The sequence below is a fragment of the Gambusia affinis genome, linkage group LG19 (genome assembly GCF_019740435.1).
Source record: "Gambusia affinis linkage group LG19, SWU_Gaff_1.0, whole genome shotgun sequence".
Lineage (NCBI taxonomy): Eukaryota > Metazoa > Chordata > Actinopteri > Cyprinodontiformes > Poeciliidae > Gambusia > Gambusia affinis.
Window position 1 is genome coordinate 5,189,994 of NC_057886.1, and position 27,839 is coordinate 5,217,832.

At 44.5% G+C, this 27,839-nt stretch overlaps 1 protein-coding gene and 1 non-coding gene across 5 annotated transcripts; one reads left to right on the forward strand and one right to left on the reverse strand.

Moving 5' to 3' along the window:
• Window positions 1-1,132: 1,132 nt before the first annotated feature.
• trnas-aga lies at window positions 1,133-1,214 on the reverse strand. Its single transcript has one exon. It is a non-coding gene; the product is annotated as a tRNA-Ser (tRNA).
• A 1,317-nt stretch (window positions 1,215-2,531) lies between these two features.
• On the forward strand, window positions 2,532-27,740 carry bptf (bromodomain PHD finger transcription factor). 4 transcript variants are annotated; one of them, XM_044100531.1, is made up of 32 exons: window positions 2,532-3,256; window positions 4,169-4,991; window positions 5,908-6,128; window positions 7,712-7,879; window positions 7,967-8,134; window positions 9,371-9,583; window positions 9,691-9,770; window positions 10,442-10,785; window positions 10,897-11,028; window positions 11,116-11,245; window positions 11,413-11,548; window positions 11,635-11,880; window positions 11,951-13,442; window positions 13,539-13,663; window positions 14,207-14,335; window positions 14,461-14,611; window positions 14,713-14,836; window positions 15,623-15,875; window positions 16,305-16,457; window positions 16,736-16,869; window positions 16,974-17,061; window positions 17,145-17,365; window positions 18,058-19,189; window positions 19,281-20,623; window positions 20,734-20,816; window positions 21,637-21,862; window positions 21,952-22,424; window positions 22,539-22,718; window positions 23,587-23,779; window positions 24,115-24,199; window positions 24,282-24,468; window positions 26,907-27,740. In XM_044100531.1, the coding sequence occupies exons 1-32, from the start codon at window positions 2,761-2,763 to the stop codon at window positions 26,944-26,946; spliced, it is 9,969 nt and encodes a 3,322-aa protein (XP_043956466.1). In that variant the 5' UTR covers window positions 2,532-2,760; the 3' UTR covers window positions 26,947-27,740. The 4 variants fall into 4 exon arrangements, with proteins under 4 accessions (XP_043956466.1, XP_043956468.1, XP_043956467.1 ...); XM_044100533.1 differs by having other exon boundaries at window positions 11,990-13,442; XM_044100532.1 differs by having other exon boundaries at window positions 2,533-3,256; window positions 26,070-27,740.
• Window positions 27,741-27,839: the final 99 nt, after the last annotated feature.

The window sequence follows — 27,839 nt, forward strand, 5'->3', positions numbered from 1 at the left end:
GCCAGCTGTACTCGGTACCAAAGCTCCATTTAGGACACACATTTTCCGGCTTAACCAGTCAAAACACTGCAGCATGGTTCTTGATCTTATTAAATCAATCTTTATGCAAATTACTTGTGTACTGCAAACATTGGATTCATTGTAGCCGTGTTAGGGGTGTTTTTGGGCGTGCTAAATATACCAAATAAGCTTTACAGTCAGGGGGAAAAGCCATTTGAAGTACTTAGTCAAATAAAATTCAAGACTCAACGCAATTCACTTCCTGGATTTTTTTTTTTAAAGCCACATGCAAATTTTTGAATTTCTATAATAATTTCTGAAATTAAAGTTTCCTCATTCAAGATACACTGAAGATCTCTTCATCTCTGTTCAGTGATTCTTTTTTTTTAATTTACTACTGCCACCTCCTGACTTTTCTGCATAACTGCAATTTTTTATTATTACGCATGTGAGTGTTGATTACTTTCTGTTTGGTTATATTCAACATATAACGGACGTAATTTTTCAATTTAAAAAGTCATGATTATTTATTTATTTATTTTTATAATATTATTGCTATTTTATTGCTTTCCATTAAGTGAATATATTTCTTCATTTACTGAGTCGTTATTGGCTTTGGACAAAGATTAGATATGGAGCATAATCGGTGCTGGTGACAGCCGATTGTTGCCGATCTTCGAAGTAGCACATAATAGCATATAGGTAACCATTTTTGTTGGCGCTGCTGTTTCCTGTTGAGTCACATGACCGTCTTACGTATCCTGACGTAAGCTGTTAGGACTTGTTAGGAATTTTCGGAACATGAGTTAGAAATTCCTTAGATTCTGTTAGAACTTTGTAGGATTTGTTAGGGTTTTGTTTTACGCTCTTGGCTGTTTTATGTAACAGCGTAACGTAAAGCATTTTGAAGGTGCTTCATAGTGGAGGCGCTATTTCATCGTGTATTTGTTACAAAGGGACAGCATATTCCGCAAATGAAGAGGTTCATTCTCTCATTTTTAATGTCGAACACGGAAATTAATCAGCAAAAAAAAAAAAAAACAACGCGTGCAATGAAATATGTTTATTATGTCAAATCGTAATATAACAGTAGCATGAAATTTTCTTTCAAAAACCAAAAAAAGAAAACGATCGTTGTCGGCAGGATTCGAACCTGCGCGGGGAGACCCCAATGGATTTCTAGTCCATCGCCTTAACCACTCGGCCACGACAACACATGTATAAACTGTGTACATGTTCCTCATGAACGTGTAAAAAGTATTTCATCCCACAAAACAGTTGCGTTGGATAAGTGACAATTATAAATAACCAGTTTGTATCTCCACTTTTATGAAACACAGTTCCATTCAAAGTATGATTGAAGATTCATTCAATTGGCCTCTTGACGGTTCGGAATTATTGTCTTAAATACCAGATTTAAAAACATGCACATAAATTGAAGGTTATTGTGCGGTTTCATTTCATCCTAAATTGATTATCGGATTTTATTTTCAGAGCCTCCCCGTATTATTTTTCAGTCATCAATGCTCTCATACACATTGTTGTTAGTCATACCCAACAACTGGGAAGAGAAGGTAGATATATAAATTATGGTTGTTGGTGCCAGATTCTTTGTTAGATCGCTGGTCACTTCTTACCACGGCACCAAGATGCTTATAGTATGCAAGAAACGATTGACATACGAACATCCTCTTTTCTTTGTTCTAAAAAAGAGTGACTGTCATGCTTGCAGAAAAAAACTGAGATCAAAACCAATTATGGACACCAGACTGAATCTGGTTTATTTAGAATCTGGTTTATTTAATGGTTTGAAGATGAATGCAGGCAGCGTGTATGCGGTCCAATGTGTGCACTATGGAGTGGAAGTTTACATTTTAAAGTTTAAATTGCTTTGTGTCTTACTCAAATGCAGCAGGAGGTAAATGGACAGATTGGAACCTCAACTTTTTTTTATTTTTTGTTTTTGCAGACGTTACATTGGTCGGTAATTAAAAAAAGAGAAAGAAAAGAAAAAAAGAGCTGAGCCAAAAAGCAAAATTCTGGATTTCCCTATCTACTTTCATTCAATATGAATCATGACTGGAAGAAATCTACTTGTTTTGTGTTGTTGTTGCAAAATTAACTTTTAAGCCATTGTATTAAAGATGACTAAAAATATTGTAGGAAAATATTTGAAATTAAAATAAATTTATAAACTATTTATATGTGTCTGATGTAAATAAATCAACTTGAAAGCAAATCATTTTCTGTCTACACTGAATTCTTTATGTTTATTTTGTATTATGAAATTACACAATAATGCACGATTTTGGTGTTCTGCCGCCACCTACATGAAAATACTTTATAACTGGCGTCAGTAATCAAGTTCCAATATCCATTTTTTATTTTATTTTATTTTATTTTTCATACCGTTAAACAAAACCAACGAGGACGATTATGTGAATAACAACGTGAGAATATTTTAGTTACTGCTACATTGTTGCCACTGAGCGAGAAGCTGTATCCCCACGTGACTCCTGTAGTGAGGCCCTGCTGTTTGTGCAGCCAGAGAGGCAGAGAAGAAAAATGGCGGCCCTAGGCGAACCTGAACGGGACGCCGGGCTAACGTTTTGAGCTTTCACATTCGAAGGGACACGGGGGGGCTTCGAGGTGTTGTGCCGTTTCTGGGGTCCGCGCTCGTTCGGCTCCGTTTTCGCTCGCATTCGCGTATGCCATTTGCACGCAAACCTTGGCATTCTAAAATAATAGATTTCGCCTATCATGAGAGGGAAAAGAGGCAGGCCGCCCAAACCGCTACAAACCGATGAGGCGTCCCCAGCTACAACCCGGGGTCTGCGACCCAGGAGGAACCTGAAGTCCAGGTTTAGAGACAGCGGGGATGAGAACGCCGAAAGCCCGACGAGGGAGCCCCCCAAAACGGCCAGAAAGAGGAAGGCGACGTCAACACGGGGCAGGGGACGAGGCAGAGGTGGCGGTGGAGGAAGAGGAGGCAGAGGTGGTCGCGGTGGAAGACGGACTGCTGTGTCCAAAACAGTGGTGTACGACGACCACGAGAGTGACGAGGAGGACGATGCTGTGAGTTTACGGTCGGAGGAGGACGAGTTTGTTGAGGAAGCACCTCAGTCCGAGGAAGACGAGGCCCTCAATGAGGAGTCTGACTGCCTGGAAGATGATGTGCTGGACGAGGAACAGGATGATGCCAGCTTCTGCACAGAGAGTAGCTTTCGGAGCCAGAGCACTCACGCCAGCACTCCGGGTAATCACTGGTCACTGAACGGACCCTCGGCTGTGGAGGTCCCGCCTGGGTCAGAGCATGCAATAATAGGAGCTTGTGTGCAGTGCAGGAAGCAGTAAGGTTATTGTTCAAAATGGAGAATGCACACTGTATGCAAACAGGCCCCATTGAAGCCACTGCAGGTGGATTGAAGCATCAACCGTATCAGTAGCCCGACCCGTTTCCGTCGCCTTACGTTATCGTGTAGTTCACACTCATTTCCAAAAAGAATCTGAGAGGCTCTGTAGCTTTAGCTGTCATAGCCGGAGCTAATAACTTAGCTTATAACAAGCTAATGTTAGCACTGAAGGTAGCTGTTGCCTACTGTGTGACAGCTATTAAAAAAATAAAAATAAAACGCACTTCATATTTGCAGCCCACACTTTTCAAACCTTTGCTTGAAACAAGAACTTTAATTATTTTTTGTTTAATTAGCCGTAAAGGAAACAAACACGCACACATACACACACACACACAGCTAACTAACACTAGCCTAGCTAGCATGCCTGTTATTTTCTTATACTTTGGCAACTTTCCTTAGGCAGAACAAATTACTTCATATGTACTTCGAGACTCTGGATAGTAATTACACCTAATGTCTTAGTAGTAACCCCGTCATTATAAAGTGAGGTTTAAATAGCGTTAACGTTGTTGGCTAATTTGACATCCACTGTGCTGTATGAGGATGAGGCAGCCTCGTTAAGCTAATGATGAGCAACTTCATCCATAGTAGCTCTTGTAGAAGTTTCCAGCTTTGTAGAGTTTGCAATGTCTTCAAAAAGCATTTAAGTGATGAAATGTACGTTGTTTGCAAGCAGTTATTGAATAATGTCTTATGTTATTCTGCATTGATGTGTCAGTGTAATCACATTTCTTTTTCTTTTAATCCTGCAGGAAAGAAGAAAATACGGGCTCCCCGTCCTCGCACTCCTGTTCTGGAAGACAAGGAAATCCCTCCTCTTGAGCTTCCGGAGACCTCCGAGGATCTCTTGGTGCCCAATGTGGAGCTGCTCAACATCACCTCCATCTATGAGGTGCTGCGGAACTTCAGCTCGGTCCTGCGTCTCTCCCCATTCCGCTTCGAGGACTTCTGCGCCGCCTTGGTCGGCCAGGAGCAATGCACGTTGATAGCAGAGACGCACATCTCCCTGCTGAAGGCCATCCTGCGCGAGGAGGACTCCTCCAACACTACTTTTGGCCCCGCTGACCTGAAGGACAGCGTCAACTCTACTCTGTACTTTATCGACGGCATGACCTGGCCCGAGGTTTTGCGGGCGTACTGTGAAAGCGACAGAGAGTTCCACCATGTTCTGCCATACCTGGAGACAGACGAATATCCGTGCGGTTCTCTCGAAAGCAAGGTTAAGGTGCTACAGTTCTTAGTGGACCAGTTCCTCACCACTAACATTGCCCGCGAGGAGCTAATGTCTGACGGCAGCATGCAGTACGACGACCACTGCCGCGTGTGCCACCGTCTGGGAGACTTGCTGTGTTGCGAGACTTGTTCTGCCGTCTACCACCTGGAGTGTGTTAAGCCGCCGCTGGAAGAGGTTCCAGAGGATGAATGGCAGTGTGAGGTTTGCGTGGCGCACAAGGTGCCTGGAGTCACGGACTGTGTGACCGAGGCACAGAAAAACAGGCCTTACATCCGCCAGGAGCCCATCGGATACGACCGTCACCAGAGGAAATACTGGTTCCTAAATCGAAGGATTGTTATGTGAGTTGGGGCCATCGCCGCCTGTTCAGCTTATGAGATTACCATTTACGTTTTTGGTGACGTTCTCTGGTGATCCATATTTAGGTTCTTCAGATATATAGAGGCATAACAAGAGCTCAAAATTTTCTGCAAAGCATTCAAACACAAGATAATGCGTTGGAAGCTTTTGAAGTTATTAGGTTGTCGCTGCTTTTTTTTTTTTTTTTTTTTCAAAATCATCATAAAAAATTTATGGTAAAAGGACAGAATAAACAGTTCACCAGACATGATTCTCCCATGGCAATCTTAGAACTCCAACCTAAATCCAAAACAGAAAACCTTTGGACGTGAGAGCCATTCCAGGTCTCTTCCAGACCTGGAGTTGTTTACTTAATTGTTTTGATTAAACGTTCTCAAAGTAAGGGTTAGATTGTTCAAGACCTTTGACCTTCTATGCATGGTTTTCAGGGCTGCACACCAATTTGTCCGTGTTTGTTCTTTATCAGCTGCTTTATCAAATGAAGTTTGGAATCAAATAGATCTAGTTGAACACATCCCTGCGAAGAACGACATGAAATCTATGGTGATGAGTTTAGACGCAACTACGTCTAAACTCATCGTAATGTAGCTAAGGTACAGCTACATTAGCTGTTGACTAGCTACAATTAGCAAGTAGGCAATTGTAGCTAATTGTTATACATAATGTATACAGTGCTACATTAGCTTGTTTTGGTCTGTACCGTTACAAAAGTAACCTGTACAAAGTTACTTAATCCATATAATTTATACGGGGCAAGTAAAGCCTGGTGGCCCCCCAGACTTATAATACACTGGGGGAAACCCTAGTAGACACTCATTGACATTTGATATTTTGGTAGGGATCCAATATTTTTTACAGATTAGACCCGTCCTCACATCCTCCGTTGTCTCTTCCCAGTGAAGAAGATGGGGAGTTTGAGAAGAAAAAGATCTGGTACTACAGCAGCAAAGCACAGCTGGAGGAGCTCGTCGAGGGTCTGGACAAGGAGTACTGGGAGACCGAACTCCACGCCACCCTGGAGGAGATGAAGGAGGAAATGCACGCTCACATGGACATCACAGAGGATCTTACCAACCGAGCTCGTGGAAACAACAAGGCCTACCTCACCGCCGTCAATGGTACGCTGCACACCTGCTGCCCTCAGAACTCAGGGGAAAACAGGTGCCACCGTTGAGCAAGCGTTTGATTTGCTTGGGATTGTGTATGGCTCAAAACGTTTAGGACCCAAAGTGGGTCCTGGAGGACAGGCATCCTGACCCTTTTAGTTCTCTCCCTGGTGGTAGTAACAACCTTTTTAGTATGTCAATGTTCTTCATGGGCCTTCTAACGAGCCATCGTTGGATCCAGGTGTGTTAAACCAGGGAGAGAACTAAAACATGCAGGATGCCGGCCCTCCAGGACCCACTTTGGGCACCCCTGGTTTAGGGAAAGCACACATCTATGTGCTCCGCAGGAGGTCCGGGGTATTTTATCAAGCTACGTGTTTCGACGCTGGTGACAGTTGGGTGTTGCCCTTTTCGCTCCCTGACATAACGAGCAACTGTTTTCCACTCGGCCTTCCTCCAAGACGCTACAGTGGTTTGAAGACCTTTCAGTTCTTAGCCAGCAGTTTCCGTTTCTGTTTGGCTGCCCTATCATCTCTCTCTCTTTCAGCCAGACTTCCTTTGTGTGTTGCTGCACTTAAATCTTGTCAGCAGTGAGATTTCTTGGCGCCTTTGCCTTAAAGGAACACTTACGGCGGTAGCTTCCATTGTTTGGAGCGTGCTCCTGCCGCAGGCTGCTTCCTGGCATCGGTCCCATTAAAAACTGTTGATGCACATGATCATCCACCAAAGCTTTTGGAAGGAGTGGAGTAACAGAGCGACTTTTTTCAGAGACGCACCAATCGGAGATCACACGGCCGATTTCAAGTCCAAGATCTTTGTCAAATACACGTTTTAGCTCATTGCGATTTATCTTGAACAATAAATAACTTTCAAAATATAGATTAGCTCCTGAAAAATGGGACCGGATTACAGAGCTGCCAGTCTGTGTTGATCCAGTAAAAATTAAAGCCCAACTAAAAAAAGTTAGTGTTCACTACTCTCTACCACTGTAGCTACAAAGGAGTCTCTTAAGACTACTATTTCTGTTCCTACTAATAGTAATACTATTATTCCTACATTACATTACTACATTATTAATGCCTCAAAGAATACAGATTATGCTGAAAGTGCAGGGTGTAGTTTCTTTCAAAGTAATTTTCACGAAACGGGAAAACTGCATCAATTGAAATCGGATTCCGCATGTTTCCAGCAGTTTTCTTTTTTCAGTGTTCATGGAGAGCGAGCAGATGACAACGCGCCGTTTTTGAATATTTCATTTTATTGTGAACAAAGTGCAGTGTTCAGATAAGGTGGACATCTTCAGGAGCCGCATTGCAACAACTTCACCGTGTAACAACGTATTAATTAAAAGGAGGGGAGTAGATTAGTTGTTGTACGTGATTATTATTGAAATCCAAAACGTGGATCAACAAAACGTAATTTTGCTTCTAACAACATGAGCTAGTTGCAGTTTCAGACCGCCAACACGGATTTGATTTGCCCAACAGGAAATAAATTCCACTTTTTCCAACAATTCCGATGGTGCCTTCAAATGACATGGCCTGAAACGGTAAAGGCGCCTAGGTTTCCGCCTAATTGCTTCTTCTCATCTGTAGAGGTGTCCGCGGAGCGTTTGAAGATCAGGCGAGAGGAGCAGGAAGCAAAGAAACGAACGACGGAGGGAACGAAGGAAGCAGAAGGGGGCTCCGTAAAGACGACCGAGCTCCCAACACAGAACATCACAGCGGAGGACGGCGAGACCACAGAAGACACTAGTTCAGAAGGTAAAGAGACGATAGAATAAGCTCAACTGGTTTATGTTTGTCAAACACGTTTCGAGTGAATCTGTGTCGATTTGTCTCGTACCACAGCAGCTAACGCTCAGCCTCCTGCAGAGGAGAGATGCGGGTCCGATTCCTCCGCCTCCCAGGACGCAACTGCACCCAACACTGGATCTCTAGAGCCAAACAAAGAAACGGCTCAATCTGAGAACCACCAGAAGGGGGACTCCACTCAACTGGCAACACAGGGACGGACAGGTACCCCTGAGTCATTGTTGGTCCTAAAGTCAAGCTTTTGTACCCTGTTCAGGGTTTCCCCCAGAAAACTGGCTAAACCCGGTTGTAGGGGCGCTAGTCACCCAGCGGCCCACCGTGTATTATCAGAAGACACTATTAACGAGGCCTGAAGTCTTAAAACATCCAAATGTTAGCATAAAACTAGCATACTGCTTCCTGGCTGTTTGCACCTAAACATGTCATGATTTGTTGGATAAACGTACATTTGCATGCTTCTGAAGGATACTGGATGCTGCATGTGTTTACATGAGACCAGAATAGGGGCTCTATAAGTTTTATCACAACATTTTGTGGTTCTATTTTGATAACAATAACTATCATTACTGCTTTTTGTGTCCGTGAAGCAGTAACAATAGAACCGAGTAATGAGTATCAAAGAAGTTTGATTTGATTTGTACCACCAGAGCTAATTTATTGAACAGTGGGGAAGGCTGTAAAAATAACAATCCCAACAATATCTACTGTTTTTTTTTTTCAACATTATTAACTGGAATTTATCGTAATAACGATAAATGATTTTTATTTTTTTTTCATTGTGACAAGAAATTTATCTTGATAAACGATGAGCAATACAATAATGACGGCTCCTCCGTTGCCAGTTTTTTGTTTTTTCTCGGTCTTTTACTGGACCATATTTACACCAGTGATATGTACAGCAAGCAAACCTGTCGCAATAAGCAATTAATCACTTAACTGCGAGATAAATTAAGACGAGCGCGTTTATTTCCATTATGATTAATATTTGTTTTGGACGGCGATTTTGCTTACAGAGACCTCATTGTACCATTTTATTTGTGGTTTTAGTTGTATGTAGGTTTTTATTTCAGTTTTATTTATTGTTTTGCCATGTTTTATTTAGGGTATTTAAAATGTCTTCTACTTCCAGTGTTGAGAGTTTGTTACAAAATTAAAGATCATTAGTCTCTGAGAGGGCGAACTTGACAATATGTTACTTGAAAATGGTCTGGAAACGGCATGATTATCGCTCATCGCAATAATCACTTGGACAATTTATCGTCCAGCAAAATTTGTTAGCAAGTGTGTATTTCTGATCCTCGGCATGTGTGAATTGTAAAGATCGCTGGTAATCCTGACTATTTTTCCTGTTTACCATAGCCGATCGCCTGCAGCTGGATTTTTAGAAAACCTGCTTTCACCGTTTCCTGTACTCGGTTGTCTTTAATGTAAACAATGCAGATGAGCAGCAGAAGTCGGAGCCTACATGCGAAGAAGCAGAAGGCGATGAGCCGTCGTCGCCGAGCCGAGCCGACTCAGACGAGCGGCCGTGTCGGCCAGACGCGCCCAGCGACGGGGACCAACTCTCTGCACCCGGGGGCCTTAAGAAGGTGGAGCCCCCCGACCGGGCCGACAGGTCCTCCCGGTCCTCCTTTACCAGCCAGGATGGGAACGGTAAGCACAGATATGGAAAAACGAAACATCGAGTCCGATTTGAGTTGGGCCGTGTCGAATTGTTCTTGTTTTGATGATGTGAGGGCGGCTCAACTTCTTTCTACCAGAGGACTATAATGAAAGGATGAAGAAGGAGAGCCGAGCAGGAGACGAATCGAAAAATCTGATACAGAAAGGCAGTGAAGAGGTGAGGCGTCCTGCTGGATTTTTTTGTTGTTGTTTTAAATTAAATGTAGAAGTGTAAATGTGACATTATTCATGGATTTAAAAAAAATATATATTTATTTGTAATGATTGCAATATGTCTGCGGTACCTAGTCTCCTGTATTAAATTGAGCAAAGTTGTAGTAATAGCATCTGAATCATGCTGCCAGCCTTAAAGTGGAATAAGTCACGTGTATAGAAACTAGGGGTGAACCGATTGCAGTGTTCTTGCTGATCACTGATTTATAAAACCCTGCTGTGTTTGGCCAGTATATATATATATATATATATATATATATATATATATATATATATTTTTTAGACTAAGAAGTCACCCAATATAGCGACTAAGTTATATTGCACCGATTACAGTTTTCTGGCCGAGCAATGATCTTTTAAAACTTGCCAATTCCAGTTTCGGCCAATGCTGTTTTTTAGTTGTTTTTGTGTGAGAAGTTGCTAATAATGGTGACAAAGTTGGCAACAGTAGAGAGACTTCTGCTAAATATACACCTGCAGACGTCTGATTAGATCAGTGCGTATGAACGGTTTCACACGCAAGCATCGGCCGATCTCCCAAAACGAGGGAAATCGGTGCAGAAACCGAATCCTCCTGCTGATAAACTCCTACTGCCCTTCCCGTCTCCATTCCAGTTGTCTCCTGCTGCCAACACCTCGCGCCTCACCTTCCTGAAAAGGGACCTGGCGGTGAATTTGAACAACTTGTTCAAACTGGGTCAGGAGGGCAAATACAGGGTATACCAGAACCAGTACAGCACCAACACCTTGGCGCTCAACAAGCATCAGCACCGCGAGGACTACGACAAGAAGCGCCACCTCTCGCACAAGTTCAGCCTGACCACGGCGTCCGAGTTCAAGTGGAACGGCTCCATCCACGGGGCGCGGAGCCTGACGGTCGCCACGCTGCGCCTCACCATCGTCCAGCTGGAAACGAACGTCCCCGGACCGTTCATGCACCCCAACTGGGCGTCGCACAGGTACGTCCGGGTGGCTCTTTTTAAAAAAAATTATTATTATTAAATGCAGAGAAACATAAACGTTTGTGTGTATTTAGTCATTGAATGTTATATTTTCTATTTTCTTTGCAGGACCAACTGGAACAAAGCAGTACAGATGTGCAGCAAGGCCAGGGAATTTGCTTTGGCCTTGGCCATCTTGGAGTGTGCAATCAAACCAGTCGTTATGCTACCTGTTTGGAAAGACTCTCTCGGCCACACAAGGTAAAAGAGGAGCAAGGCTCAGCTTGGCGTTTCCCTGATGCGTGTCTAAGTCAACGCTGTTCGTATGTCTCGCGTTGCATCCTTCAGAATGCACCGGATGACCTCCATGGAGCGGGATGAGAAGGAAAAGGTGAAGAAACGAGAGAAAAAACTTGAGGATGAAGAGACTTTGCTGCAGGCAACGTGGGTGAAGTACACCATCCCCATCAAACACCAGGTAGAGTACGGAGATATTTGGCTTGGAAAGGAATTACACAAAAACATGTTATCCCATTAAACCTAAATAACAGTCAGGTGCAGCCCTAATTCCATGGATTCAGATCTGTGTTGCACATATAAATGTTTTCAAATGAACTGTTTGTTGTTTTTTTTTTTCCTTCTGAGGTGTGGAAGCAAAAAGGTGAAGAGTACAGAGTAACAGGATATGGTGGTTGGATCTGGGTCAGTAAGACTCACGTGCCGCGTTTCCTTCCAAAGCTGCCGGGGAACACAAACGTAAACTACCGCAAAGAAATGGAAGGTAACGCAACTCCCTCCACGTACGTCCCGGGTCGTACGTTTTTACATTCGTACGTTTTTAAGCTGGTTTTTGATTTATTTTGTCAGCTAAATTGAGAAAAGAAAGCGCAACACCTTCCATGAAGACAGAGGATTTAAAAGAAACTGAGAAGCAGGTTCCCGAGAGCGCACAGGTAAAGGAGCAGGAACCCAACTCATTGTCCCAGGACACATCTGTGGTTAATGGCAGCCAACCTCTCAGCAACAAAGTGGAAGAGATTTCTGTAAAAGATGAGCAAGCAAAACCTGCTGGTGAAGAGAAAGAGGAGGAAAAAATGGATGTCGACAAGAAAGGTAAAAATCTGCAGTTGTGAATGTGGTTTTAATTCTTCATTCAGCTAACCTCTGAGTCTCTTTGTGCAAGATGAAGTCGAGAGCTGCTGTTCTTCCCCTGCTACCGCAGGAAGGGAAACGACGCAGGCACCGGAAGAACCCAAAACCGAGGAGATCCCCGCTAAAATCTTCTACGACGTCGTGAATGTCAGCGAGGGTTTCCAGCTGCGGACGGCCTACAAAAAGAAAGTAAAGCCGTCCAAACTGGACGGGCTGCTGGAGCGGCGGGTGAAGCAGTTCACCCTGGAGGAGAAGCAGAGACTCGAGCGGCTGAGGCAGGGGGCGCTCCTGTCCAAGACGACGGCCGCAAAACCCGCCACTGGCGTCAAGACAGAAGGAACGGCAAACGCCAAACAGCAGCCCGCTCTGTCCTCGAGCGTTAAAACGGAGGAGAAGGAGGAAAACCTACGAGGACAAGATCCTGTCGTCAAAAAGCTCGACTTCAATGAGGAGAGCACGAACTCGAAGGCGGACGTGAAATGCAATTCCGCCGTGTCCAGCCAGAGTAACGTGGCCGAGGTGAAGGCCGTCGACTCTCATAAGGAAGTGAACGGAGAACCGGAACCCAACAGCATCAACAATCGTCTGCCGGAGACGATGGGGAACAACGAAATAACAAAGAGAATCGGAGAGAACGTCAAAAAGCGGGGATACGACGAAGTGGATCAAAGCAGCGGACAGATGGACTCGGAAGGCAAAAGCAGCATCTCACAGATAAATGGCAAAACCGTCTCCGCAGACTCTACATCTCCGGTCCAGGGCGACGCGTCGGATCCCGAGAAAGAGCCTGTCAAATCTTTGATGAACGGGAACCTCTCACGAAACGATTTGTCCAGCGTAGCACACCCGCCACCGCTGAAAGTCCCCAAACTGGAGAACCACGTTGAAGACACAGCAGAGTCTCTGAACAGCAGTGATTATTCAGCTGTAACGAGTGAGGGGTCGCTGCCTGTCAAGCTGAAATTGTCCAGTACGTCTTTCCACAACAGTAGTATTACAGACAATTGCACATCTAGAGAGGATGTAAAGACTTCAATCGCTACCGACTCTTTAAAGGATCCTCAGAAATCTTCTATGCACGACACATCCAACAGTTCCAGTAAAACTCCCTCAGCAGAAAGTAGCTCGGTTTCCTCTGATACCGTTCCTGCTGCCCCCCAAATGGGCCTAGCGGCACCCGTCTCCCTGAGGAGAAAACCCAGTGACACCAAAACCGTCGCACCCGCCTCCACGACGGCCGGCTCCATGACGATCAGTAAAGAATATTCCACAAGAGACAAGGTCAGCCTGCTGCGGTTCTCCAAGTCCAAGAAGGCGCGCTCGGGCACGGCGCTGCCGTCCTACCGCAAGTTTGTCACTAAGAGTAGCAAGAAGAGCATTTTTGTCCTGCCCAATGACGACCTGAAGAGGCTGGGGAGGAAGGCGGGCATCAAAGAAGTGCCCATCTTCAGCTACAATGCCAAGCCGGCTCCCGACATATGGCCCTACCCTTCGCCTCGGCCCACCTTTGGGATCTCGTGGAGGTCGGTAACATGCAGAGATTGTACAAATCTTATCTTTCTTGGTTGGTAAAACATCCTATTTATATAACGCGCACATTTATTTTAATTTTTTTAAAGATACCGTCTTCAGACTGTGAGGTCACTAGCAGGCGTTAGCTTGATGCTAAGGCTGCTGTGGGCCTGCCTTAGGTGGGACGATATGGCTGTGAAGCCTTCTGCTGCGGTGGGAACGACTCGGAAAGGTGAGAAAAATTCTGCATTTGCTTAGGGCTGAAACGATTAATCGGATTAATCACGATTAATCGATTACTGAAATAATTGTCAACTGATTTAGTAATTGATTAATCGTTAACTGGAGTTTGCGGACTCCATAAAAGAATGGCCAGTTACTGAAAGAACGTCACAAACAAGACAAAACATACTCATTTGCATTTAAGATGTTTTCAAACTTTTGTAATAAACATTTCTGACATTAAAAAATATCAGTTATCATTACAACTACCTCTCATTTTAATAACAGTGATGGACTTCCTGTCATGTCAGTGTGGCGGACTGTTTCCTTTCACTGTAAATCTCTCATGTCAGAGCTGTCCACAAGTCCTCAATTTCATTTTTTAATCCTTTCTTCCTTTATTGCATTTTCATTCCAAATTATCCACTTTTGTAATGTTTGACTTCCTTAGCGCTTAAGGAGACGCAACTTGTCTAAACTAATGAGGTTTCTTGTCCAAATGAAGACTTTCTCCTCATGCGCGACTTAAAACTAGGAACCGTTTTGTCTCTAGAAACTACAGACACAGACATAATCACCACAGAGATTATCAGACGGAGGGACTTTGGGCCCCATGGCATTCGCTCAGAGTACTGCATCAGGAAGATCATCTGCCCCATCGGAAACAGGGACACTCCCAAAGGTAGGAGGTTTTGGGGGGAATTAAGCACCACCAAATGTAGATTTTGAGAGTAATCTGGACAAAACCCATTATAAAAGAAAAGATATAAGAGAATCAAAAAAACATTTAACCCTTTCTGTGGTTAGAAACACCAACTCCTCAAAGGAAAGGTCTGCGCTCCAGTGCCTTGAGGCCTAAAAAGCAGGAGCCAGCCAAACAGATGGGGCCTATCGCCGTGGAGACTTGGGTCCCTGAGGAGGAGCTGGAGCTTTGGGAGATAAAAGCCTTCGCAGAGAGGTTAGAAACGAATCCGAATTGTCAAAACTATAAATATGTTTTCAGGACTGTCTCTACTCTGCATTTTTCATCTTTTTTTTTTTTTTTCCTTGGTTTTCCAGAGTGGAAAGGGAGAAGTCGCAAGGCTTAGATCCATCCAAAACCAGCGGGACTCTGAAGACCGCGGAGGAAGTCAAGGCCCATTTGGAGAATCAGCTGAAGCAGGCCAGACTGGCTGCCCAGCAGGTGACAACATGATACAGCGACGGCTGCAGATTTAGTTTGAACACGACGTCTGTCAGCAGTGTGTCTGCGCAGCCTTGAAAGATCTTTGTGTTTAATATTAAGGTCTCAAAATGTCTTAAAAGTTATTAAAGACAAAAAAAACAACAAAAAAAAGAGTTAGCCTTAAATATTTTAAACGAGGTCTTAAATTTGGTTGTGTTGGGACTATTTATTCTCAAATGGTCACCTTACTAAAATAATGGACGCAGTAATTTTGTCCCAGAAGGGATTTTATTTATTTATTTATTCATATTTTTATTTTTTTGCCTAAATCATCATTTGGCAAAAAAAGAAATGAGGTGTCATTATTTTACAATATACAGGTAACTGTACATTAAAAGTGGTTTGATTTTATTTTATTTTATTTTTTTTACGTTTTTCTTGTGAGACTTCAATGTTACTCAAAACTATCAGTCGTTTGCTGATATCTTCAATGCATTCTGTGACTCTTGTGACTACCGCTAGCTAGCATTCCAGGGTAATGCTAGCTAGCTAGCTTATTTATGCCCATCACGGCGAAGTGCAAATTTTATTGCTGGTTGGCGGGACAATGTTCGTCCTGGCAACAGAAGTTAGCCAACAGCTAACACACACAAGTAATCTATTTGCAATTTCCTTTTTTTACATTTCTGTCACGGCGCAAGCCTTAAGCTCCATTCGTAGTGGTCTTTAAAAGTCTTAAATCTGAGATGGCGACCCTCATCACCAGTTTCTCCGCGTCTTAACTTGAAATATTTTTTTTTTCAGAAACGTCTCGAGCAGCAAAAACTCAGCACAACCGCCACTACTGCCACGACCACCACCACCAGCACAACCGCAGTCAGCGCTCCCAGTACGCCGACCTCCACCGGCCAGAGGATGACTCCGATAACATCTGGAGCCAAGATGGTCCTGGCCTCCAAACTGGGCTCCCCGGCTCCATTCCAGCAGGACAAGAACTTCCACCAGTCCTTTGCTTCCTGGGTGAAGCAGGGCCAGAACAGCAGCAGCAGCAGCTCAGGTAAAGCGTCATCTGGTATCATCGTCACAAACATTCATGTATTTTAGACGGAATCAACAAAATGTGTTGCTTTTCGAGGCCCACCATTCGAACATTTCGTTTTTTTGTTTTGTTTTGTCTTTTATAACCGTTCATCACAGTCCATGTCACCAATCGAAACTGCCTTGCCACTAAACAGTTTCATAACTCTCGGTGTCCACTTTCAGTCCTACGAAAATTTGCAATTTTGTGAATCTGACGTTGGATCCGAAACTGTCGTGGGAACTAAAAATAGAAAACAACCCAAAAAATAAATAAAAATCCAACTTTTAAGCGTTCTGCTCGTTCTTGCGGACTCGGACCTCACAGTGGACACCTCGGCTGTAGATCGGCCGTCGCCGCGGCCCCTTTAGTTACACGTGACTCCAGGTGGCGTGGTGTGTCTTGCAGCCTCGGCGGCCGGCAGCGTTGTCGCCGCCCCAGAGCAAACCTTCCAGATCGCTGGCAGCCCAGTGACTGTGGCCGGTCACGTCCTCGCCGCCAAACTGCCGCTGCCCGCTAACAGCAAGATTGTCACTCTCAATGTGCCTTCTACTCAAGGAGGTAGGGAGCATGAGTGCCATCCGCTTTGGCAAGGCCGGTGGGCTGCGATTGCCAAAATGGATGGGAAACCTGTCCTGTGGAAGGCCTAAAGTAGTTTGACCCCCAGCATGATAAGTAACTTGTCCCCTCGTGAGTCTGTACCGATGGAAATATGCATGCCAGTTCAAGAATCTTAAAACCACTTGGGTGTTTATTAAACACACACACACAGAGCATGCCTTTACACATTTGTATATTAATCTGTGACGCTCCTCTGCTGACATGATGGCTCTTGTCAGGAGGTGTAGTTCAACAGAAGGTTTTGGGCATCTTCCCCTCCGGACCGCCGGCAAATCTCCGGACGTACAGCACATTACATCCAACGACTGGGAACATCAACCTCAGAGCCGCGACCTCTAGCACCCAGCAAAAGGTCTCCTGGTTTTAAATCCATCCGTTTTATTGTCATCCAACACGCAGAGTGTTTTTCTTGATAATCTTAAAGGTTGTTTTTCTTTTGTTAAACGTTTCTATTAGGCCACGACAACAGTAAGCCAGACACCCGGTGCAACAGGGAACCAAATGACTTCGACGACGGTTCGAAATCCAGCAGCGGCTCAGCAAGGTGATTTGTCAAAAATCAGCTTTTTTGTTCTCTGTTACGTCTGGGCCGTACAGAAGCAGTAAAGGCGTCAAATCTGATTCCAGGTCAGCCGACTGCAGTCCAGATGGGTCACACTCAGCCTGCAGTCCCGGCCGCCCCTGCTACGCCTCCTGCTCCCAGAGCTGCAGGCCTGCCAGCCTCTTCGGGTCCAGCCGCCACCACTCCCGGACAGCCCTCTGTTGCATCCTCTCAGGCCCCGAGGCCGCAGCAGGGCCAAGTAAAACTCACCATGGCTCAACTCATGCAGCTGACGCAGAGCGCGCAGGTGAATTTTTGTTTTCTTTCCTGTCTGCTGTCACTCACACTGTGAGGGGAAAAAATATCCATGCATTCGCTTACAAAAAAAAAAAAGAAAAAAAAAAAAGCTTCAATTATTTAGATGTTTTGTCTTTGCAAGATCTGAAGTTGCAGATGTTTTCTGTAAGCCTCTAGTTGAAGGCTGGCAACTTTTCCAAGGACAACATGATGGCAAAGGTTCTTGTTCTTCTCGTTATTTAGAATTGGTTTAAACAATTTCTGTTATTTCAGATGGATGACATTCTCCTAATGTCCAAATAACTGGAACATGTGCAAATAATAAAAAAAAGAGCTTTATGAAATGTTTCGAATGCACACAATCTGTATGAATTCCTACTTTACACATGTGGAGATTACAAAAGTGGAAGTGGAGGTCATTTGTTTCGATCCTGCAAGATTTGAGATGGGTGTGGGAACTTGGAACAAGTAACTCTAATAGGTACTGGTCTGTTATTAGTACAGACCAGTACTAGTGGTACTGTAATAGTGACTCCAGGGTCCCCAGAAAATGATCTCTGGGATCTTGGAGGGCCGTTTCAGAAAAAGCAACTCGGTGTGGGGTTGGAGTCTCAAAACCTTTTTCTGGGCTCAGAAACTTTGACTGAAACTATGTCTTATTTTTTATTTGATGTTGAGAATATTGCTTCTGACATTTTCCAGGGGGGGAACCCGGGTCTGACTGTGGTGATCCAGGGTCAAGGCCAGACCCAGGGTCAGCTTCAGATCATCCCACAGGGTGTTACGGTCATCCCCGGACCCGGTCAGCAACTAATGCAGGCAGCCATGCCCAACGGACAGATCCAGCGCTTCCTCTTCACCCCCATGGCCCCGTCGTCAACCGTTTCGACTTCACCCCCCGTGACCGCTACCCCTACAAAACCCGCCACGACTCCAAGCCCTCAAACCCTGACATCTTCTCCTCCTCAAGTGCGAGCGGCAGCCCAAGTCCAGACTACTCCATCAGCCTTAGCCCAAACGCAAATGGCCGCACCTCTTCCTGCCTCAACGCACGTCGGAAGCCCCTCACCACAGCCGAGCTGTGCCCCCAGCCCAGCTTCTGTTCCTGTCCAGAACCAAGTCACATCCCCTGTGACTCCTGCACCTCAGGCCTCTCCACAAGGACACATTTCAGCTGCTTCATCCGTCCCTGCACAGGCACAGACGTCTTCTCCTGTGCCTTCTTTAGCACAGCCTTCCACACAGGTGTTAACCCCCCCACCATCAGTTGTTGCACACCCCCAAGTGGTGAGATCTGTCGGTGACTCTCCACAAAACCTCAACCCAGGTGTAAGTAATAAACCAGGCTTCTCCTCCACCCCCACACAAATCCAAGGCATCCCTCAAACCCCGATCTCCACCCTTACAGCCGGTTCTCCTCCAGCACAAACCCAAACTACAAGTTCCCCTCCCGTATCGGGACACACTGCCCTCCAAACCCAAGTCCAGTTCCAGCCCCAGTCTGTCTGCCCACCTCCAGGCTTAACCTCAACCCACCTCCAGATGCAGACCTCGACTCCCGTTTCTGCTCCAGTGTCGGTCAGACCAGCTATCCAGGTCTCACCCCAGGTTCCCGTTTCCGCCTCGCTGCCCTCGCCTGTCCAAATACCAACGCCAGCCCTCGCGCCCGTTTCTGCTCCTGTTATAGCTGTTGTGTCCACCCAAGTTTCCATCCCTTTCCCAGCCAAAGCTCCAACCCAAATACAGGCTGCGCCGTCTGCGCCCCTTCATGCAGCCATGGCAAGCGCTGTCGTCACACCGGTCACAGCCACCTCTACCATATCTTCAGTGCCAGGTAAAGAACCAAACTCCCAACACGTCATTGTACCGTTTCCTTTTTTTAAAATATTCACCTCCCTTTGTTGTTTCTTATTCTCCTTTCTTAGCTCTGATAGAACAGAGGGCAGCTCAGCCCAAAAACTGGACTCCATCATCATCTTCTCAGGCTCCAGCTCAAGCCGCAACTCCAGTCACACCACCTGCCATGTCCTCCATTCCTTCATCTGCTCCCGGACCAGTCTCCATCCACTCGCCCATCGCTCCTTCGCCTCAGACGTCTCAGACTCCGCACTCCCACGTGCTGGTCCAGCATCCGGCCATTGTATCTGTGCAGCAGGTGTCCCACGTGGCGGCATCAACGGTGCAGGTCAACATGAAGGGGCTGCCCGTTTCCTCCGTTGTATCCGCCGTAAGGCCCACGCAGATCCAGACCTGCGGACAAGTCCAGCAGATTCCACACCTGCAGCCTCAAGTTCAGGCTCCAGTTCAGTCCCAGATCAGAGTTCAGTTCCAACCGCAGGCACAAATACAGCCACATACACAACAATCGCCTCAACCCCAAGTGCAACCCCTTTCTCAGGTTCAGTCCCCCATGCAGCTCCAGGCCAGGACGCAGCCTCAGTACCACCCCCAGGTTCAAGCTGCGTTTCAAACGCAAGCTCAGCCGACGCAACAGCCTCTGATTCAGTCGCAGCCTCAGGCCCAGACTCCGCTTCAGCCGCAGCAGATCCAAACCCAACTCCACACCCAGGTCCAGATCCAGCAGCAGCAGCAGCAAAACCAGATCCTCGCCCAAAGTCCGCAGAAACCCCACGTTCAAACCCAAGTCCAAACACCGCCTCAGTTTCAGGTCCAGTCGCCGCAACCGACCCAAGTCCCCCAAACGCTGCAGGTCCAGCCCCACGGCCAGGTCCAAGCTAAGCTCCAGGTGCAGTTCCAGCCTCAGAGCCAGTCTCAAGTTCAAGCGCAGCCTCAGCTGCAGGTCCAGTCTCCCATCAGGCACCAGCTCATCACCGTGTCGGGCCTCCAGCAGCCGGTGCAGCTGCTCTCTGCCCTGCCGCATCATGTTGCTGCCCAGATCCAAGCCCAGATCCAGGCGCAGGCCCAGCAGCAGGGGGGCCCGGTCCCCCAGCAAATCAAGCTGCAGCTGCCCATCCAGATCCAACAGGCAGGGGGCCAGATCCAAGCCCACCAGATCCAGAACATGGTGACCATACAGGCACCAGCGAGCATTCAGGAGCAGCTTCAGAGACTGCAGCAGCAGCAGCAGCAGCAACAGCAGCAGCAACAGCAGCAGCAACAGCAGCAGCAACAGCAACAGCAGCAACAGCAACAGCAACAGCAGCAGCAGCAGCAACCACCAAAGAAGAAGAAACATAACGAGGCTAAAAGGGAACCCAAAGACCAGAACCTGCATATCATTAGTCCTAAAGATGGCCTTCAGAAACCGGTGAGACTATATGGCATAACAGTTATTCATGTTTTTTTTTTTTTTTTTCTATATAAATGAACTCTGTCTAAATAAGTTGAATGTTCATGGGACTTTATTTTGCTTGTCAGGCGGCAGTAAAGCAAAATGCTTCAGCAGAACAACTAAAACAAAGGAAGACCCTGGCTGCAGCAGAGCGGGAGGAGAACCAGAGGTTATTATTATTATTATTATTATTATTATTATTATTATTATTATTATTATTATTATTATACGTCAATTTAAAAATACTTTATTCATCCCAAAGGAAAATTAAATGTTGCTTCTCATATCCAACCCTATTAGATTTACTCACATAACGTTTTGAAAAAAATAAAATAAAATTACTTGAGTAAATTTACTTCATGTCGCTACTCTTGAGTGAAATTTCTGGATTCTGTGAGTAACTTCTCTGAATGAAGAACAATCTTTTTTTTTTTTTTTTTTGCAGTTTTTTAATAGCTAGGGGTGAAATGATTAATCGGAGTAGTCAGATTAATCGTGATTAATTGGTTATTGAAATAATCATCAACTAATTTGCTAATCGATTAAACGTTAACTGGAGTATTCAGACTTTTAAAAGGCCATGAACTGTTTGCTGAACAAACAACATATTCAGAGCATTAATTAAGTAAAACTGTTCAGAAAATATAGAAATTTTCCATTGAAGATTTTTAAAAAATTCTTCTTTCTTTCTTTGTAAAAGTGTTTTTAACCTGAAGTGGCAGTTTTAGCTTCATGCTCAAGTTCAAATGCTTTTGCATTTTAGGCAATAAAATGTTTTGGTTTTTTGTGTTTTTTAAAAAAAGGAATTATTTATTTGTATTTTTTTCATGTATTTTTAAATTTAAAAAAATCTCCAGAATGTGGAATGTTTTTCTTATGCGATTAATCGTCATGACATTTGATTTCAAAAATAATCGTTAGCTGCAGCTCCACACCATTAAGGCAGGCGAGCAACAGCTGAACGTCTGTCTTTCTCTCTCCTCCCTCAGAGTGATCGTGTGCAACCAGGTGATGAAGTTCATCCTGGACAAGATCGAGAAGGACGAGAAGCAGGCTGCGAAGAAAAGGAAGAAGGAGGAAGTGGTTGAGCAGAAGCGCTCCAAACAGAACGCCACCAAGCTGACCGCTCTGCTGTACAAGCACAAAGAACAGCTGAAGGCCGAGATCCTGAAGAAGAGGGCGCTGCTGGACAAAGAGCTGCAGCTGCAAGTACAGGTTGGTTTCCGGAACAAAAGCGGCCGGGATTTTGGTGACGCGGGTCTAGAAATTGCAATTCCAGACTCTTGAGTGATTTGTCTTCCCAGGAGGAGCTAAGGCGGGATCTAGCCAGGCTGCACAGGGAAAAGGAGAAGGCGCGCGCCGCCATTGCTCAGGCCGCCGCGGCCACCGTCAAGGCGGCCTCTTCCCACCCGCCGCACCTCGCCCACCCGCCGCACTCCTCTCACAGCACCCACTCCTCCATGTCCTCGTCCCACAAGCGGAAGCGGGAGGACGAGCGGGACAAGGACAAGGACAGGGACAGGCACCACGAGAAGAACAAGAAGCGGGACAGAGAGAAGGACAGAGAGCGACACCGAGACAAAGAGTGCGAGCGCGACAGGCACCGGGACAGAGATCAGGACAAGGAGAAGGAGAAGGAGCGGGACGGCGATCCGGAGCGGGATTCCGGCTCGCTGAAACACAAGAAGAAGAAGAAGAAGCTGTCTGCTACCTCAAAGGACCACAAGAAGGACACCAAGCTGTACTGCATCTGCAAGACGCCGTACGACGAGTCCAAGTAAGTTCAGAGGGCTTCCCCGCCATGTTTTGGTTCGAATTCGGTTTGAATTCTGCAAAGAAGGAACATTCTCTCTCTCTCTCTCTCTCTCTCTCTCTCTCTCCTCTCCTGCAGGTTCTACATCGGGTGCGATCTTTGCTCCAACTGGTTCCATGGCGCCTGTGTGGGAATCACGGAAAAGGAGGCCAAGAAGCTGGAGGACTTTGTGTGTAACGACTGCAAACGCGGCCAGGAGGAGCAACAAAGCAACGAGGAGCTGTACTGCATTTGTCGGACGCCTTACGACGACACACAGTAAGACTCTGCCGCACATCGGACTTCTGTCCATGGCAGCTGAAAATGATTAGTTTAGTAATTGAGCACTCTGTCAATTGTTCCTACAAGTATTCGTTTCAAAAGATTGCCCATTGTTATAGTAGCTGCTTAAGCAAGCAAAAGAAATATAAGAAGGAATAAAAAACAAGAACGAGTAAAAAGCTATTCTTTTGTTTTTTTTATTTGATCAAACATCACTTTTTTAGTCATAAGTGTGAAGTAAAAGAAAAAATTTTTTTTAAAGTGTAAAACCGATGAGGGGAAAAAAACAATTAACTTTTAAAAATTAAATAGCAACCTTAAATCAGGCCATTAGCGTATGTTGCTTTTTATAAAATACCTTACTTTCAGTCAAGTTTTAAGTATAAAAAAAAGCTTCTTTTTTTTTATATCAAATTGATATTTCTAATCTGTTTAGTTTTTTTTATCATGTCATTACTAGCGATGCACCGATCCACCATTTCCACTTCCGATACCGATATGAGGTTCAGAATCAGCCGATGCCGATCAGGAAAAACAACGCTGAAATGATTTCTTTTTATAAAAACAGACAAATATATTCAATAATACATTTATTTGATAACAGAACTACACTTTGTTCAGTCAGTCAGTGCAATTTGTACTAGAACAACCAGCGTAAAATATAAACAACAAAGAAACTGACAAAAACAACTTGGTCAACTAACCTTCTTGAAAAATAAAAATAAATATTAAAGCACGAGATCTGAAGGAGAGCGCAAATAGAGAACGCCGCCATGTAGTAAAACCTCAGATAGTTTCCGTCTTCTGTGTCTCGTCCGTCTTTTGGATTCCCATAAGCCCCGTGTCGTCCGATCCTCACCCACAGGTTCTACATCGGCTGCGACCGCTGCCAGAACTGGTACCACGGGCGCTGTGTGGGCATCCTGCAGAGCGAAGCCAATCACATCGACGTGTACGTGTGTCCGCAGTGCCAGTCCACGGAGGACGCCATGACGGTCCTCTCGCCGCTCACCGACAGAGACTACGAAGGGTTGAAAAGAATATTACGGTCATTACAGGTAGGACCTCTCTCTCTCTCTCTCTCTCTCTCTCTCTCTCTACCTCTCTCTATCTCTTTCTCTTTTTTACATTTTTATCTTCGTAATCTGAACAATGTTTTTTTTTTACCAAGTGCTTAACATTTGTCATGTCATCACCACAAACTAGAATATATTTCCTAGAGATTGTGAAGTCGGTGTTGATCAAAATAGATGGACTTTGTGTGAAATGTTGGAGTTTTTTTCCAGAATTTTACTAAGTTTGTGTAAGTTATGTGATGTGGCCTTTTCTGACAAATGAGTCCCTTACTAAAAAAAAAAAAAAAAGATAAATTTTACGTGTTTGTTTTCATCAGTCTCACAAAATGGCGTGGCCTTTTCTCGAACCGGTGGATCCCCACGACGCGCCGGATTATTACCGCGTGATCAAGGAGCCGATGGGTACGACCTCCCGCTCTGCGTCCGCACGACGGCTCTCGCTGAGAGCGACGCTCGTTTCATACCCGTTTGTCTCTCTTCCAAGATTTTTCCACAATGGAAACCCGCTTGCAAAAGCGACATTACCAGAAGCTCACAGAGTTCGTGGCGGACGTGACCAAAATCTTCGACAACTGCCGCTACTACAACCCCAACGACACGCCCTTCTTCCAGTGCGCCGAGGTGCTCGAGGCCTTCTTCGTACAGAAGCTGAAAGGCTTCAAGGCCAGCAGGTAGGAAGTGCCGCCGCTCCCACGGAACCCAGGTTCTGAAGATTCGCTTGTTTGCACTCATAAAGATTTAATTTCTTTATGTAGAAACTCTGTCATGTTTATTTGCTTCTAACTTCATCCGGGTTTTTATGTCCGCCTGTCTTTTTTTTTTTTTTTTTTTTAACTACGAGCATGAGTGGCGTAGCTTTAAGTCATAGAATGTGATTTAGTTTCTACATGTGTATATTGTCACAGTCATTGCCTGGAAAAGTGTTCATACTGTCAGAAGTTGTTTTTATTTTGACATTTTGTTGCGTTAAAACCACAAACATCAGTGTATTTTATCGGGATTCAGTGGCGGGCACCGCTAACCAAAAACCTAGTTACGTTAAAGCGCTAATCCTAAACGTTGGTTCCACTAACCGCCACACCAACATGTTATTTATTTAGCAGGAGCTAAAGCTTAAGCGCGAACTTCAACTCAAGCAGCAGTTTAGTTTTGACACTGTAATTTGCACGTTCTGTAAATTGTATTTATTGAGAGAGCGTGAGGAGAGGAAACGGTCCAAATCAGAGTGTGAATATAAACGCTGAACTTGAAAAATACTTGATGGTCGATAATCAAAACCTCATCACCAATGTCGAACTTCGTTGAGATGCAAGTTTACAAAAGAGCCAATTAGATTGGAGCTTTAGAATTTATCCAGAGGAAATTGATTTATGGAAAGCCAAGTGCGTCAAACGCGTTCAAAGTTAGCAAAGGGCTAAATGAGAAATTAGCTTTGGCATCAGCATGTTAGCGGAAGAAAGCCCATAGTTGTGAACTGGAAAAAAAAAAAAAGTAAAGATCTTTTTTATTTTTATTAGGGCTGCAACTAACAATCAGTTAATCCATTGATTAGTCCAACAATTGATCGATTAACGGATGAAATTCTAAAAAAAATTATTGAACCACTTCAGACTTTTATGTCAATATTAGAAATACATTAAAAGATGGCCTTGTTTTTGAGTCTGTGTGCTCCAGTTGACGATTACGCGATCGCTAAATTAGTTGGCAATTATTGAAATAATCGATTAACCCAATCAATCGTTTGAGCTCTTGTTTTGTATTAGACCAAGTATTTCCCTGTTTTAAACTCAGCTCTTCAACTCTTGGCGTCTTCACTGTTCCTGCGGAAGAAGAGCAGAGTTAGCCGTTGTGCTAACTGAGGCTCATTTGCTGCAATGGTGATCTGTCAAATAAACCCGTTTCTATTCTTGTGCCGGTTTTTTGTTTGTGGAATGAGTTGAGTAGAATTTATCTTCCGCTTCATAAGTACGCAATATGTTGGTCTGTTAAAAAAAAATTAAATAAAAAATCCCCGTAAAACACTGAGGTGTGTGGTTAACACGCGACAAAATACGAAACGCTTTCATGAACGCTTTTCGCAAGGTGCACTACGTCTCGCCGTCTCAGCACTTCTGGTTCCGTCTCTGACATTTTTTGCATTTGCGTCTGTCTGTCTGTGTGTGTGTGTGTGTCTGTGTGTCTGTGTGTGTGTGTGTGTGTGTGTGTGTGTGTTGTCCACCTGTGCTGCATGCCTGTGATTTAAGCCATTCCATCTTCTTTTTGTTTCTTGCAGATTGTCTGATTCTTAAGTGTGCCAGTCTAGCTGGAGTCTGGACTGGATGCTGGGGGGTCTCTGTTGACAGTGAAATAAACAAACAAAAACAAATGAATTATGTGTTTCCAAAAAAGGCAAAAAGTCTCAAGAAAATCCCCCAACACACGTACACACACACACACATTCACAGACTCACAACCACCAAATGTGCTCTTTGTTTTTTTTTTTGTTTGTTTGTTTTTTTCCCCTGAGGAATGAGTTGTAATCATAGCGGAACAGGAAACATGGCTGACCGGCAGCCATTTTGTTCTCCTTCAGAAGAAATTAGGATACTGGCGTTTGTGCTCAATCAAGCTTTTTAAATGCTTTTTACTCCCAGGCGTCTATTTATTTCTGTTCAAACATCTCAGTTGAATTGGACATGTTGACTAAAGTATATAATAAGAAAAGAAGCTGCATATTTTTTTATAAAGGTATATTTATGAAACATTTTTGTATGTTACTTCACCTTTAGTTCTGGATGTTATCCACATTTTATGATGTACAGTGGTTGTGAGATTATATGTCTGACTGTATTTGACCCTTTTTATAATGATAATAATAATAATAAATCTCGTTTTAGATTATTAATATTTTATTAGTCTAAAATGGTCTGAAGAGAGAGAAGTGCGCCTTCCTGTTCCTCGACTTGCACGGTTTTCACGGCCATGAAAGGTCTGGTCTCGAACGAAGGCGTTCGCGCCAACATGGCCGCACATCCCTCGGCGCTTTTTGCATCCTCTGTCTGTGACTAACTGCAGCAATAAAGAACCTGAAGAGCTCTCAACTCTTCCCCTTCTTCTCCACATCCTGTAGGTCTCATAACAACAAGCTTCAGTCTTCTGCCGCCTCTTAGAAAGCACCGCACGTTGCGCACACAAAATGCACTTGCCAGGAATCTGGCTTCTTTCTTTTTCCGCCTCCCTCCCCTCCCTCCCCCGTTCCCGTCGGAACTGTGACTCGGATGAACGCAGGGTTGGGGGCGGAGGGGACCTGTCCTCACAAAGCGGGCCGGCGCAGAGAGGCGAGAACAACTGAGGCGTTTCAGATGGAAGTTTACCTCGGAGAAATCTCTTACGGAGCTCTCATATTTCCATTTATGTTTCTTTTTTTTTTTTTTTTTAAAGTCATTTTTCACCCTCAAAGCGTTGTAAAAACAAAAAAAGAAGTCTGTTTTTGGTTTTGTTTTGTTTTATATATATATATATATATTTGGTCGTCTCAAACAGGGACCTGCTATGGAAACGCAATGACTGAGTTTGTCTGAGCATCATGTTTCGAGAGTTTTGTGTCTGAATTCAGATGTCACAGTGGAGCAATGTTTTAATTCCTCACGCATTTCCACTCATCGTTCATTCTGGAGCGGCATGAAAGATGGTTTTAAGTACTAAAGTACTAACTATGTGGACATCAGTAGTCTTCTTGGTTAAACGTATATAAATATTCTACTGAGAATATGATAATAAGCTATTGTAAATGCCTTGCTTTGCAGTAGTGACTGAGAAAGAATGAAAAGATGTATTTCAAGGTTTCCTGCCCTGTTTGTAAAAATGAATCTGATTTTGACTTGGATTTTTTTTTTTGTTCTTTTTGTATTACAGCTGAAGAAATATTGATGTATATGAAACTTAATAAAACTTAAAAGACTAATTTGCTCTATCCCCCCGTTAATGTTAATATGAGCTAATTTGCCTCACTTTTGTCTCTATATATATTCACATAAATATAAACACAACCAAATTCAGTAAG